Source organism: Alosa alosa, chromosome 2 (genome assembly GCF_017589495.1).
Source record: "Alosa alosa isolate M-15738 ecotype Scorff River chromosome 2, AALO_Geno_1.1, whole genome shotgun sequence".
Lineage (NCBI taxonomy): Eukaryota > Metazoa > Chordata > Actinopteri > Clupeiformes > Clupeidae > Alosa > Alosa alosa.
Genome location: NC_063190.1, coordinates 7,272,715 through 7,284,842, shown reverse-complemented (window position 1 = coordinate 7,284,842; position 12,128 = coordinate 7,272,715). Strand labels below are relative to the sequence as shown.

The 12,128-nt window shown below is 42.7% G+C and overlaps 1 protein-coding gene across 1 annotated transcript in view; it reads right to left on the bottom strand.

Annotated features, from left to right (window-relative positions):
• Positions 1-200: 200 nt before the first annotated feature.
• Positions 201-12,128, bottom strand: part of abcg4a (ATP-binding cassette, sub-family G (WHITE), member 4a) — a 28,792-nt gene continuing 16,864 nt past the window's right edge. The window contains exons 4-16 of the mRNA XM_048237713.1: positions 11,543-11,660; positions 9,420-9,552; positions 9,196-9,246; positions 8,853-8,998; positions 8,237-8,360; positions 7,784-7,898; positions 7,360-7,505; positions 6,255-6,353; positions 5,738-5,906; positions 4,943-5,043; positions 4,475-4,633; positions 3,857-3,975; positions 201-3,656 (exon numbers count right to left, since the gene is read on the bottom strand). Of these exons, the coding sequence (XP_048093670.1) occupies positions 3,419-3,656; positions 3,857-3,975; positions 4,475-4,633; positions 4,943-5,043; positions 5,738-5,906; positions 6,255-6,353; positions 7,360-7,505; positions 7,784-7,898; positions 8,237-8,360; positions 8,853-8,998; positions 9,196-9,246; positions 9,420-9,552; positions 11,543-11,660 (1,718 nt within the window). The 3' untranslated portion in view covers positions 201-3,418. The remainder of the gene's footprint in view (positions 3,657-3,856; positions 3,976-4,474; positions 4,634-4,942; positions 5,044-5,737; positions 5,907-6,254; positions 6,354-7,359; positions 7,506-7,783; positions 7,899-8,236; positions 8,361-8,852; positions 8,999-9,195; positions 9,247-9,419; positions 9,553-11,542; positions 11,661-12,128) is intronic.

Genomic DNA, 12,128 nt, shown 5'->3' with positions numbered 1-12,128 from the left:
CAGGGGCTCAAAATCGCCACCAGAGGTCACCCTTACTCAGTGGTAAATTAATTGATCAGACACACTTGTTTTTGTAATCTTATATTGATTCCTTTGGCTGAAAACAACAAACCACAAGTTATCTTCCCTTGTACGTTTTTAAAGAAAGAAACATGACATGAAATAAATACATAATCAGGCCTTTTGGTAAGGCTGGTCAATAGATTATATATAAATGCATTTATTGTAATAATTTAACATATGTAAATACATAGAACTTTTTTTATTTATTTGATGAAACAAATATATCTTAAATGAAATGAAAGGAAAAGCAAGAGGAAAGCAATGTCAGGACATGAGAGACTGCTGGAAAATAAAGTTTGTGTAAAAGCTTACCGCTGTGTAGACAGCTTTTAATAGAGAATGATCTATACAGTTCAGTGTATCTGTCAAATATTACAACAATCCATAATCTGCAGCATTTGCAATCATACATACGTGAGGAAAGTTTTGAAGGCTTTTAATATTTGTAAGGCATGCATACTGCATTGCTCAAATAGTGAACCAGATTTCTGGAGGAAACCAGGTGGAGTAAGAGTAATCTCGAGCAGAACCTCAAAGAATCTCAAATAGAAAAAATCTCTCGAATTCACAGCCACACAGAGGAGTTCCTTTTTGAGCCCCCAAAACCTGGTGTCAAAATACCAGTTTCCCAATACTTCCCAGTATTACATACATACAGTTTGAAGGGGGGAAAACATGTATATAGAATTGAAAACAGAGGACAATCAACATTATAGTTGTGAAATGTCTGACCACCACAGGACACAGAAGTATTCGGTTATAACATACAATAACACTCTCTAGGCACAGTACTTTACTATTGCTATTAGAAACAGATATTATCCTATTCTTTAACAGACAGCTGTCATCCACTTATGTCACTTGAGCCATCCAAATGTCTGTCCTGATTCGGATACTTCAGTCCAATCCTCCCTCGTGTGAGTTGTTAGACTATCGCTCCAAAACTGTAACTGCATCCCGTTATTGCACTATGGTCCTTGCCTAACCTTGGCGTGGTTCTACACAAGTGGAAAGACCAGCCCTTGTCTTTGGGAAAATACATGAATCAGAGCTGTTTTAGCTGTTCCATACAGATCTACCAACTGTGATGTGGGTCACTAAATAGCTTTCAGCCAGCACTTAATATCATTGGGTAAAACACTACTTTTCTGAATACCTGCGTACAAAAATTACAGAAATTCGAATTCGAAATGATTGAAAAGCATGGGCTCCTTGTGACATCGTTTTTTTTTTTTGCTTCCGAGATCATGCTGTCCCCAGTTCCAGACTCAACTAAGCAGTACCCTCCATATTCATATAAAAATAAAAATAAATACAAATGAATCTAAAATCATTTGAGAAACATTAACAAAAGTGCATATATGTACATACATTTTTGTTTACGCATCACACATCTACTGTCATTGTGTATATAGTCAAGGTTATTATTAGTAGTATTATAGGACAAACTAAGTAGCAGAGTCAAGAATCATGAGAGATATTTTCATAGTTTCGACATTTTTTCATTATAAACAAAGATCTTTGCATTGCACTGTTGTCAAGAGGAGCCTCCCTGGAGCGTACAGCATATGGGTGAGATATATAGGTGCAAATCATAAGCATCGGAGTTTACTACTGCAGTCACAGTAAACCAAACTGGCCGTGAGACAAATGATTGGCCAACCTAGCATTTCAAGTATCCAACAGTGTGGCTAACGACACTGGACATCTGACAATCCTTACGAAAATGACACAGATAAAATAGTTGCACACAAAGCCCATCCACCAAGAAAGTCATGTCGTGAACACAGGTAGACTGGAGCGTTTCCTGGACTAAGAGAATACGGATTCATGGAAACATTTTCAGTGAATAACTGTGAAAATAAATGCAACTACTCAAAGTAGAAGGTTCAACTGATGACACAATGGCATTCACTAGGCTTTGGAACATTGTGTCGAAGGTTCAACCTCTTCTTGTAACTACAACTAAACACAGGTATTCTATACAGTGAGATGTTATGGTATCACTTTAGAGAGACATTTTTATCAACTGCAAGGTTCAGTCTGTAACAGTCTACATTTATAGAAAATAATTGGAAATGTTGAGCAGGGAATTGAACCAAGAAAAAATCATTGCTGTTGTTGTTGACACAATCTCTCCAGGTTAGTCACCAAGTGTTAAAAAAAGGAACATGTTTTTTGCAGATGCAAACCTTTCCTTATGAATCAGTCATGCTCCTGGGGAAACGGTGGATATGCTGGGTGATCCCGTTACTGGGACGAGTTTAGTTAATGGTTAGTAATGATGGGGATGAGGCGTTGCATGGCGTCCCATGACAACTGAGAGCTCACCTCTTCCAGGGTATGCACCTATTCACACTCACAGCCACAGACGAATGAGGTGGAGGTATCCTCTTTTTCTCTCTCTCTCTCACATTGATGAACTAGATCAGACATCCACTGTGCAAGTCCATCCAGTTCGGTGCAAACTGGGCCACTGGACAAGCAGTTCATGTTATCAATGTTGGAATAAAGAAAACAATGAAAGCCTGTGAAGTGTGGAATACATTGTAGTCCCCACATCAGGTGCCACTGACGTTTCTGTCTGAAATGCAAACCATGAGAGTCCAAAAGAGGCATTCGAGAGTGACTCTTATTCTAAGTACACACCAAAAATAACAAACAAAAAAAAAAAAAACAATTCTGGTTAGCCACGTAAACGTTTGAGTACATACTTACATGGCCGCAGCGCCATCTGTTAGGGGCATAACTTACACCCCTCGTGTTCTGTTGAGAGTCCTGGTCTTTAGGGCAAAGGGCTAGCGGCCAGTCCACATGCTACTGAAGGGCATACATTTGTTTTTTTTCCATTGACAGAGACAGTGCATCCAACCCCTTCCATAGAGAATCATGCGTCGCAAATCAGTTCCCAATGTATTTACACTGTGTTAAGTGATGATACACAATGACTATATAAAAAGATAGATTTGACTGAGAAACTAAAAGTAGAGACTTTTAAAAAAATAAATGCAGTGAATAAAAAGTAAACAAAACACTTCATCGTCTGAAGATAAAAGAAAGGACAATACCTTCAAACAAAACATTTTAGTCATGTATTGAAAAAAATACATGGAAAAGTTTTCAAATTAATTCAAGTCTGATTGTTCAAGTCTAAGATTTATACGAGGTACAAAACAGATTCAAAAGTAATTTGCATTGGTTGGTGTAAATGTGTAGTGTGTGTGAACGTGAGTGTGTTTGTGTATGTCAGAATGTGTGTGTATACTTTGTATGTGTGTCTCTTTGTACAACATCCATTCATGTACGTTGCAGTGCCTATTATCAAAGAGTGATTCTGTCGGAGCACTGACCGCGGTCAGCGTTCGGACTTCACTTTGTAGCGCAGCACAAAGTAGGTGGCCAGTCTGAGAATCAGGAAGAAGGCTCCGAGCACCATGAAGTCCACATAGAGCTTGGCGTCCTCCACGTCCAGCAGCTGCAGCACCTCCTCTGGCTTCTGGAACTTGCAGAAGCCAGAGGGCATGGTCCCGGGGCAGGCCAGCTCTGACCGGTTCATCCCGTAAATGGACAGAATGACTCCCTCGAAGCCATACCTGAGAACGAGATCAAAGGAGAGCTTCAGGCCAGGTGTTTGACACACTGTTAGATCAAGCATCGCATTTCCTACCTCAGTGCCAGGTGGCCTTCAAATACATTCCAAAAATACATACTGTACAGATGTTGGGTTTCATATTTAACTATCATATTTAATGGCTATTTTCAGTAGCATTTTTGTCTTTTCCAGTGGACACACCTGACATAAGACACATAGGAGCTCCATTGCAGGTACTTGGGGATGGTGTCAAAATTCACAAAGAAGCCAGAGAACAAAAGCACAGGGATGGCGGTGACTGGACCCACGAATGTGGCCACCTACGGGCAGAGCACAACAGTCAACAGTCATAAGGCAATGAAAAAGCACACAATACTGTAGACACAATAGGGTTCTTTGTCTTTGGCTCGTGGAGGGACCACTACAGGCCCCAGCATTCAGCTGGTATGGTTACATAAAGTGTTTAGACTGTTGTTGTACAGAACCATGAATGGGCTTTGGGGAGGTTTTTCAGTTCTCATATACAAGAAGTACACAGGCTTCTCCAAAACAGCTTCTCCAAAGTTAAAAACTGCTTACAATTCTTCAGCAAAGTATTCTACAAAAAAGATTCCTGCCAAAGAGGACAAGGGTGTGTGTGTGTGTGTGTGTGTGTGTGTGTGCGTGTGTGTGTCCGTGTGTGTCCGTGTGTGTGTGTGTGTGTACGTGTGTATGCACACGTGTGTGTGTGTGAGCGTGTGCATGTGTGTGTGCATGTGTGTGTGTGTGTGTGTGTGTGTGTGTGTGTGTGTTTGTGTGTGTGCACCCTGCACCCTGTACCTGCAGGGACGTGGACGCAGCTCCGATAAGGAGGCCGAGCGACTGGGCCACTAGAGCAGTGGAGGTGGACAGGGCCATGAAGAGCAGATACCTGGCGGCCTCCGGGGGCTGCTCGGTCATCCAGTACACTATACTGCAGTACATGATCGGACAGATGATCTGAGATGGGAGAGAGAGGGTGAGAGAGAAAGAGAGAGAGAGTGAGAGACAGAGAGAGAGGGTGAGAGAGACAGAGAGAGAGAAAGAGACAGACAGACAGATTGTCCAGTTGGTGTTAGAGGCAAGACTTGAGACAGAGATTTCACTATGAACTTGACTATATTGTATCCATTGAAACAGCAGGGTGCAACTAATGAAAGAGGAAAAGGATGACTGAAAAAATTCAAATGAAAATGAAACTGGGTGTCTCCAGTAATTAGGGGCCTTCTAAGGAATCATACAAATAAGAAGGAACATAAGATGACCAACCTGGAATGGTATGTCTGCCATGGTCTTGGCAAGGTAGTAGGCCTTCAGGCTGTACCAGTAGTTCAGGTGTTCTCTAAGAAAAACGGACATCTCCAGGGGAACTGTTACACAATGACGCACACACACAAACACACACACACACACACACACACACTCACACACACACACACACTCACACACACACACACACACACACACACACACACACACACACAAAACATCTCAACATCAACCATGTTGTTCATCCTATATCGTTGTCAATCCTCTATAAATAAAACACCTCTTTTGTCAGCTCATTAGTGTAAACAAAGCTCGCTTTCAGACACATCACATTGGACATAAATTTCCACTCGTTCTGGGACTGCAGTGCTGTCCGCCCACACCTGCACAAACAGACTCACTTAGCAGTGGCCACAGCACAGGCTATCAGGGGTGGATATATCGGAATGTTTCCTGCAGGGTTCCCACCCATTCTTACTGACAACATATCAAAACCTTTCCATGACTTTTCAATGACCTTGAATGAAAATTACATGAATTTCACAGCCTATACATATAAAATTGCTTACTCTACGCCACAGGTTGGGGCTTATGAAATGCGACTTTGACAACAAGATTGGATAAAATGTGTTCTCTCCCCTACCATTATATATCTATGAAAGAAGTGATCAAATCCTGTGATATACGCTATCCCTACCAACATCCCTTGTATGACTATGAGTATTCAGCGACTTTTCCAGGTTTTCCATAACTGTGGAAACCCTGTTCCTGGTGCATAACCAGGTGAGTACTCACAGGTAAGTACGGTGGGCATGAGGGCGGCGAACATGAGGAAGAGCATGGAGAAGAAGAGGAAGCCGGTGTTATTGAACACCTTGCTGGCGTCGTTCCCAATGTTCAAGTACAGGAGACCAATCAGAACGCCTATGCAGATGTGGGACATCACCCTCAGGTGGGTCAGTACCTGTTAAAACAAAAGACACTTTCTCTGTAATGGAGATACATATGGCAAATTACAAAAAAAATAGTTAAATCCATAAACTCCATGGCTATGCAGCCTTTTAAGCCCCTATAGAATTTTACAATATTTAACATAATGTTATTATAGAGACCTACATAGTATACATACAATGGGCACATAAAATGATTGAATCTCTTCTGTACTCGCATGTCTCCTATCTGAATCCCTGATGTGGTTACCACCCACATCTGGCTGAGTTATTGTTTAATACTGTACCCTCACTCTCTTAACCCACCTCATTCAACACAGGAAGGATAGTATGGGAAGTATTGGAATCAGCAGCAGGCTTACCGTGTCCCGACATATTGTGATGAAGGTCCTCTTGAAGAGAATGCAGAACTGATTCAGGGTACTCGTGGCAAAGGTGTGCTTCTCAATGTGTCCTGCATCCTGAATGTGCCAATGCACAGTGGAAACGGAGGAGATCAGAGAATAAAACATATTCATACACACTACTGCAATATATTACTGTTAATACACTGCATATTATAATATAATAAAAATATTATTTTTAATACTCTTATAATGTTACTGCTACTACACTGCACATATCTGTACATGTTGTTCATACATTGTTCATACTGCATATCTATATCTATATTCTGCTCTTATAAGGTTACTACTAATACACTGCACATATTTCTAGTTAATTTTTATTACTGTAAACCATTCCAGCTTCTTAACTGTATACTATTGTCTACACTGCACAATATATCTTATACTCTATGCACCACCTGTGTATACGGTGTATGTCACATTGCACTTTTTTGCACTTCTGGTTAGACGCAAACTGCATTTTGTTTTCTCTGTACTTGTACTCTGCATAATGACAATAAAGTTGAATCTAATCTAATCTAAAACAACACTGCCTTGCCAAATCTCTTGTGAGTGATATGCAACTAACAGACAGGCTACACCAGGCTCACATCTAAAGCGTTCTGTTCACATAGCGTAAAAATAATTATAGAAGGCTGGTCTAATTTGTTTGAGTATACGCACCGCTATCATGTCTGGTGTAGCCAGTTCCATCGATGATAGCTGAAACTAATTGTTGCAGCAGATGCTCCGTGAACAGAATGCTTCAGTTACGTTCCTGGTGTAGCCTGCCTCTAAGAGTCACACTACTTTTTTAGTTCTTTCACAACAGGGACTACTGAGGATGGGATTAGACTGAGACATCCGCCTCTCTGTTTGTTTTCATCAGTCTTTACACTCTTTGGCCTCTTGCTGATCAGTGTAAAACAGTCTTTTTAGCATCAGTCTCTGTTTGCAGATTCTTTCATCTGTTCACCTGATCTACAGTTTTGGGTTTCACGCACCAGGGGGAGACATCTGCACGCTAGACCTACGTGTGAGCCGCAGATGCTCCCCTTGAACAGAACGGAGGCCCACTTACGGTGTGACATTGAGAAGGACAGGAGGAAGCCGGGTCGTTCTTGTCGCTGGAGTTCTTCTTCCCCTCCTCAGTGCAGAGTCCTCCCTGCACGGCCTCGAAGAGGACGGGATTGAGGTCCCCATACTCTCCACTGGCCACCTCGATAACTGCAGGGGGTAAAGAGGTGAGTGACCCTCTATTGAATATGCTGCTCGCACCCGCCGTTTAGCTTCCAAAATCCGCTCGCTGGCAAAATACCTGTGGCTGTGGTCAGCACAATTTGATACCCTGTCTGCCTCATTTACACCCGGAGATAACCAACACACTCACAAACACACACATTATCTCTCTCTCTCTCATACACATATACATACATTTACACAACAAAAACAATACACACTAGCACTTCCATATAAACCACACGCTCTCACTGTGAAACACTCACTGAAGTCTGCAGGATTGTGGTAGGTGGGGCAGTGCAGGCCCAGGTTCTTCAGGTAGGGGATGAGGTAGGTGACAGTGCCCTTGTATATGCACTGGCCTTGGCTCAAAATGTACAGCTGGAGAGAGGACACATACATCATTATGGCGCAGAGTAAAGCAGACGTAAACACAACTTACTACCACCAAAAATGACAGTGCATACTGTATACATCATTTCTGCCTCTCTTATATATAATATCAGGCATGGCTAAATCAGTTCATATGTTAAGCACAACTGGTAACACTACCACACAATTCAAACAAATATGATTCAAAGTGATGACAATTACGAGTTGTAAAATATCAGAAAATTATTTCAAATGGCCAAATCCATCTCTTCAGCCAAAACCCGGACTATGACTGTTGGAAGTGTATAGCTACACGACTGCCAAATTCATGGACCAGGGTCACTGACCTTATCGAACATCTCGAAGAGCTTGGCGCTCGGCTGGTGGATGGTGCAGATGATGGTCCTGCCCCCCTGTGCCAGTGACTTCATTAGGGAGACCACTTGGAAACAGGAGGAGCTGTCCAGGCCACTGTCACAACACCACAACAAACGCACATCAATCCTGAGATGCACATCGCCGCTAACAAGAACGCGAGAGGTCAACTGATCTGCCCCGGTCAAGAGGTGCACAGATTAAGCTGATAATCGTGGCCGACTGGTGCTAGATGTGAAGAGCGATACGTCACGATTAAGAGACATACACCTGAGGTGTCTAGGGCCTTACATGGTTTTTCTACTGTCGACAAAAGCTGGTTAAATTAAAAGCTTCGCTAGACGAGGTACTTCCTAAATGGCTGATGTCACACACAACACACCACTTTCATCTTTCAACAGGGCAATCAGTTACATTAATCAACTCTCTGCTGATGGAATTGAAACACCACTTTCTAGATTTTTTCCCCACGATTTACACTCGGTCCAAATGAGAAAGCTCCCCCTCCTCTTCTCTCCTGCCCTCTCTGACTCGGACTGAGATGTCCCATCTGATGCTTTATTTTGATCCTGTCTGGACGCAGCGTACCTCGTGGGCTCGTCAAAAAACATGACGGGCGGGTTGTTGACAAGCTCCAGGGCGATGGCCAGCCTCTTGCACTGACCCCCGGACAGAGAATGGGTTCGAGTCTGGGCACACTCCTGCAGGCCCAGAGCTGTCAGGATCTCATTCACCTGTCACACACACACACACACACACACACACACACACACACACACACACACACACACACACACACACACACACACACAATAAGCATATGCATATGTATACAATGTATATATATATATTGTATGCAGTAAATAGATGCAGTATCCATTACAAATAAACATAAACATTTGTAAGTATTTAAAAAGTGCCTACAACATACCAGCTCTTTTTTCACCTCCATACTTTCATTGAGCTTAAGGTTTGCTGACACCTGTATGGCCAAAGAAACAACCAAGTGGGATCAGTGGTAAGGTGATAACCGTCATGAAATGTGATATACAGTGGTTGTGATTGATGTATAGCTGCTGAATGTGTTTCAATGGGTGACATGATATCATGACGGACATTTTAAAAATTCATGAGTCCATCACAGGTTGACCTTACCATCATGGCCTCCCGGATGGTGAGGTTTGGCAGCAGCATGTCATCCTGCATGATGTAGCAGGACATCTTCCGGAAGGTGCGCAGGTCCCGGGGCTTCCCATTCACCAGGATCTGTCCCTTCATTCCCGTTTCCCTGGAACCACATGAGAGAGAGAGAGAGACAGAGAAAAGGTGAGACCCTTTGAAATCCTTTTTAGTATGCCGCGTGGCAATGCCTGGCTCTTTCACTGCAGTGGTGAGATGCTAACCACAGGTTGGAGCGTCCACTCTGCCTGCATGAGCAGCGCTGTGCGGGAGGCCCTGGAGCACTGTGGAGGCAGCGGCTGCATCTCGAGTTTTGGCGCCGGGTCTTCTACTCAGTACCACACGCGCTGATCTCAGCAAAACCACCGGAACAATACACTGTTCATAGTTATACTGACACCATTCCAGCAGCACTTATATAACACTCTTTGCCTCAGCCGCAGCACAATATACATTCCACACACAAAAATGATACTATATTATATTTTGTAATTACTTATGAATGCAGAAAACGTCCCCAGTAATACACGCTTTTCACTGCAACTATAGTTTGTCATGGTCCACAACTCCTATTCTATGATAATAAAGCAATATACAAATCAATTCATTTGCTGTAAGGCACCATTGATCCATTCCCAACATGTGCGAACAGGAAGTACCACACACAGCTGTGTCACACGTGGCATGGAGAGACAACTGCAACATGGAGTCAGTGGGAACACTCAACAAAGGCAAAGAATGGCATTATGATTACATGCACCTAATGACTCCCTCTTGCTACTGAAGCCAACAGACATTCGCTCTGTCATCGGCTATGAGGGGCTCTTGTGAGATCTGTCCTCCAGTACTTTAACATAATTATTTGGTTTTGGAAGTTGTAAGGTTTGCTATGCCATACAATTACAAACATGTCTGCCTGTATGCTTTACTTTGACTGATGCTTTTCACACATGAACTTCTTTAACCCATTCACTGCCACAGCCATCTCCAGTCCCACCTTTGCCAACACAGGGGGTGTGAGTTTGACAGCGTATTTTGCCATGAGTGCATGTGCACTGTGGCCAAAGCAAAGTCAGACGCACAAAGTGGGCAGGCCTAAGTCAATTAATAAAAGATAGATAGATAGATCAGAATTGAACACTGGTTGCCTGTGATTTGGTTTGTTCAATTTCACTTCATGAAAGGTCTTGCCCATTTCAGAGTCCCCGCCTTGTCGTAGATTTCCGCCACCTATATTGCCCCCGAACTCGGGCCCAAAGACTGTGATTGTTTTTATGTCCCGTGGTCCGAATCTAAGATCACTAACAGTCGAAAGAGAGTGGCGTTCTGTGAGATCAATAGAATTATTTTTGTAAAGTTACCATGGCTTACTGTACGTTCTATTATAATTGGCCCTGGTCCACTGTATGTAGAAAAAAAGTTGTAAAATAAGAGAGTAGGCTACAAGACAGGAGACATGGAGGAGGTGACAGAGGTATGTGCTGCTGGGTAACTAAGGGGCTTTGCCTGGTCTTGTCTTTGGGCTGTGTGGGACTAAACATGTCATAAAACAAACAAGAGTTAGGCAAGACACGAGAGAGACAGACAGACAGAGAAAGGGGGAGGGAGATGAGAAAGAGAGAGAGAGAGAGAGAGAAATGAGACAGAGACAGAGAGGAAATTACAGAGCATGGAATAGACAGATGGATGGCAGTGGAGGAACAGAGCATGGAATAGACAGATGGATGGCAGTGGAGGAACACAGCTGCAAATTTGTCTAACAATGGCCTCCAGGTGCCGTTCCAGCCTCTGACTGACTACAGAGAAACAATGCAGACCCCTTCAGGGTATTGCTACTTTCATCTCTTGTTTTTTTTGTCTTTTTTGTGTCTCCATTCATCTTTTTCTCATTTTTCTCAATTTGTTTTACACCGGCCACTCTCTCTCTCTCTCACACACACACACACACACACACACACACACACACACACACACACACACACACAAACACACACATACTGTACACACATACACACATAGACATACAGACAATCCATCATGTCATTGCATAACAGCACAAGTGTAAAATGCTGCACATTTACAGCAGGAATGTCGCTCACCTGTAGCCTGCAAGGATGTTCATCAGGGTGGACTTGCCCGCTCCTGACGGGCCCATGATGCCGATTAGCTCTCGGCTGCAGAACTTCCCCGACAGACACTTCAGTAGGGCCTTGTATCCTGGACACAACATTAACAACATGATGCATATTCAAACCTTAATGGTTATCACTCATATAGCACATATAAAACAAGTATGTAGCGCTACACAACTAGCTCTAGGTTGCAAGCTGGCAATTTTATTTAAAATAACAGCTTTGGTGTGCAGTGTTTTAAATCAAGTGTTTCAGTCCTAAAACACATATGTTGTTGAGCTCAATGAACACCATAGAATGAAATTATAAAATTACATTTCACAACATAACAGCAATGAATATCTATAATGCAATATAATGACAATGTAAGGGTATGTGTTTGTAGTTGTAGTAATTTGTCATGGCTTAGTACCATGTTTCTTCCTCTAGATGGTTGGGGAATTTAATAAGAAACCCTGCTTTCATGTATACACATACAAAGGCAGCACTATGTGGCAAGTCTTTACAGAAACCTCTACGGTATGCACTAGTTCAGACCGAGATGCCTTAGGGA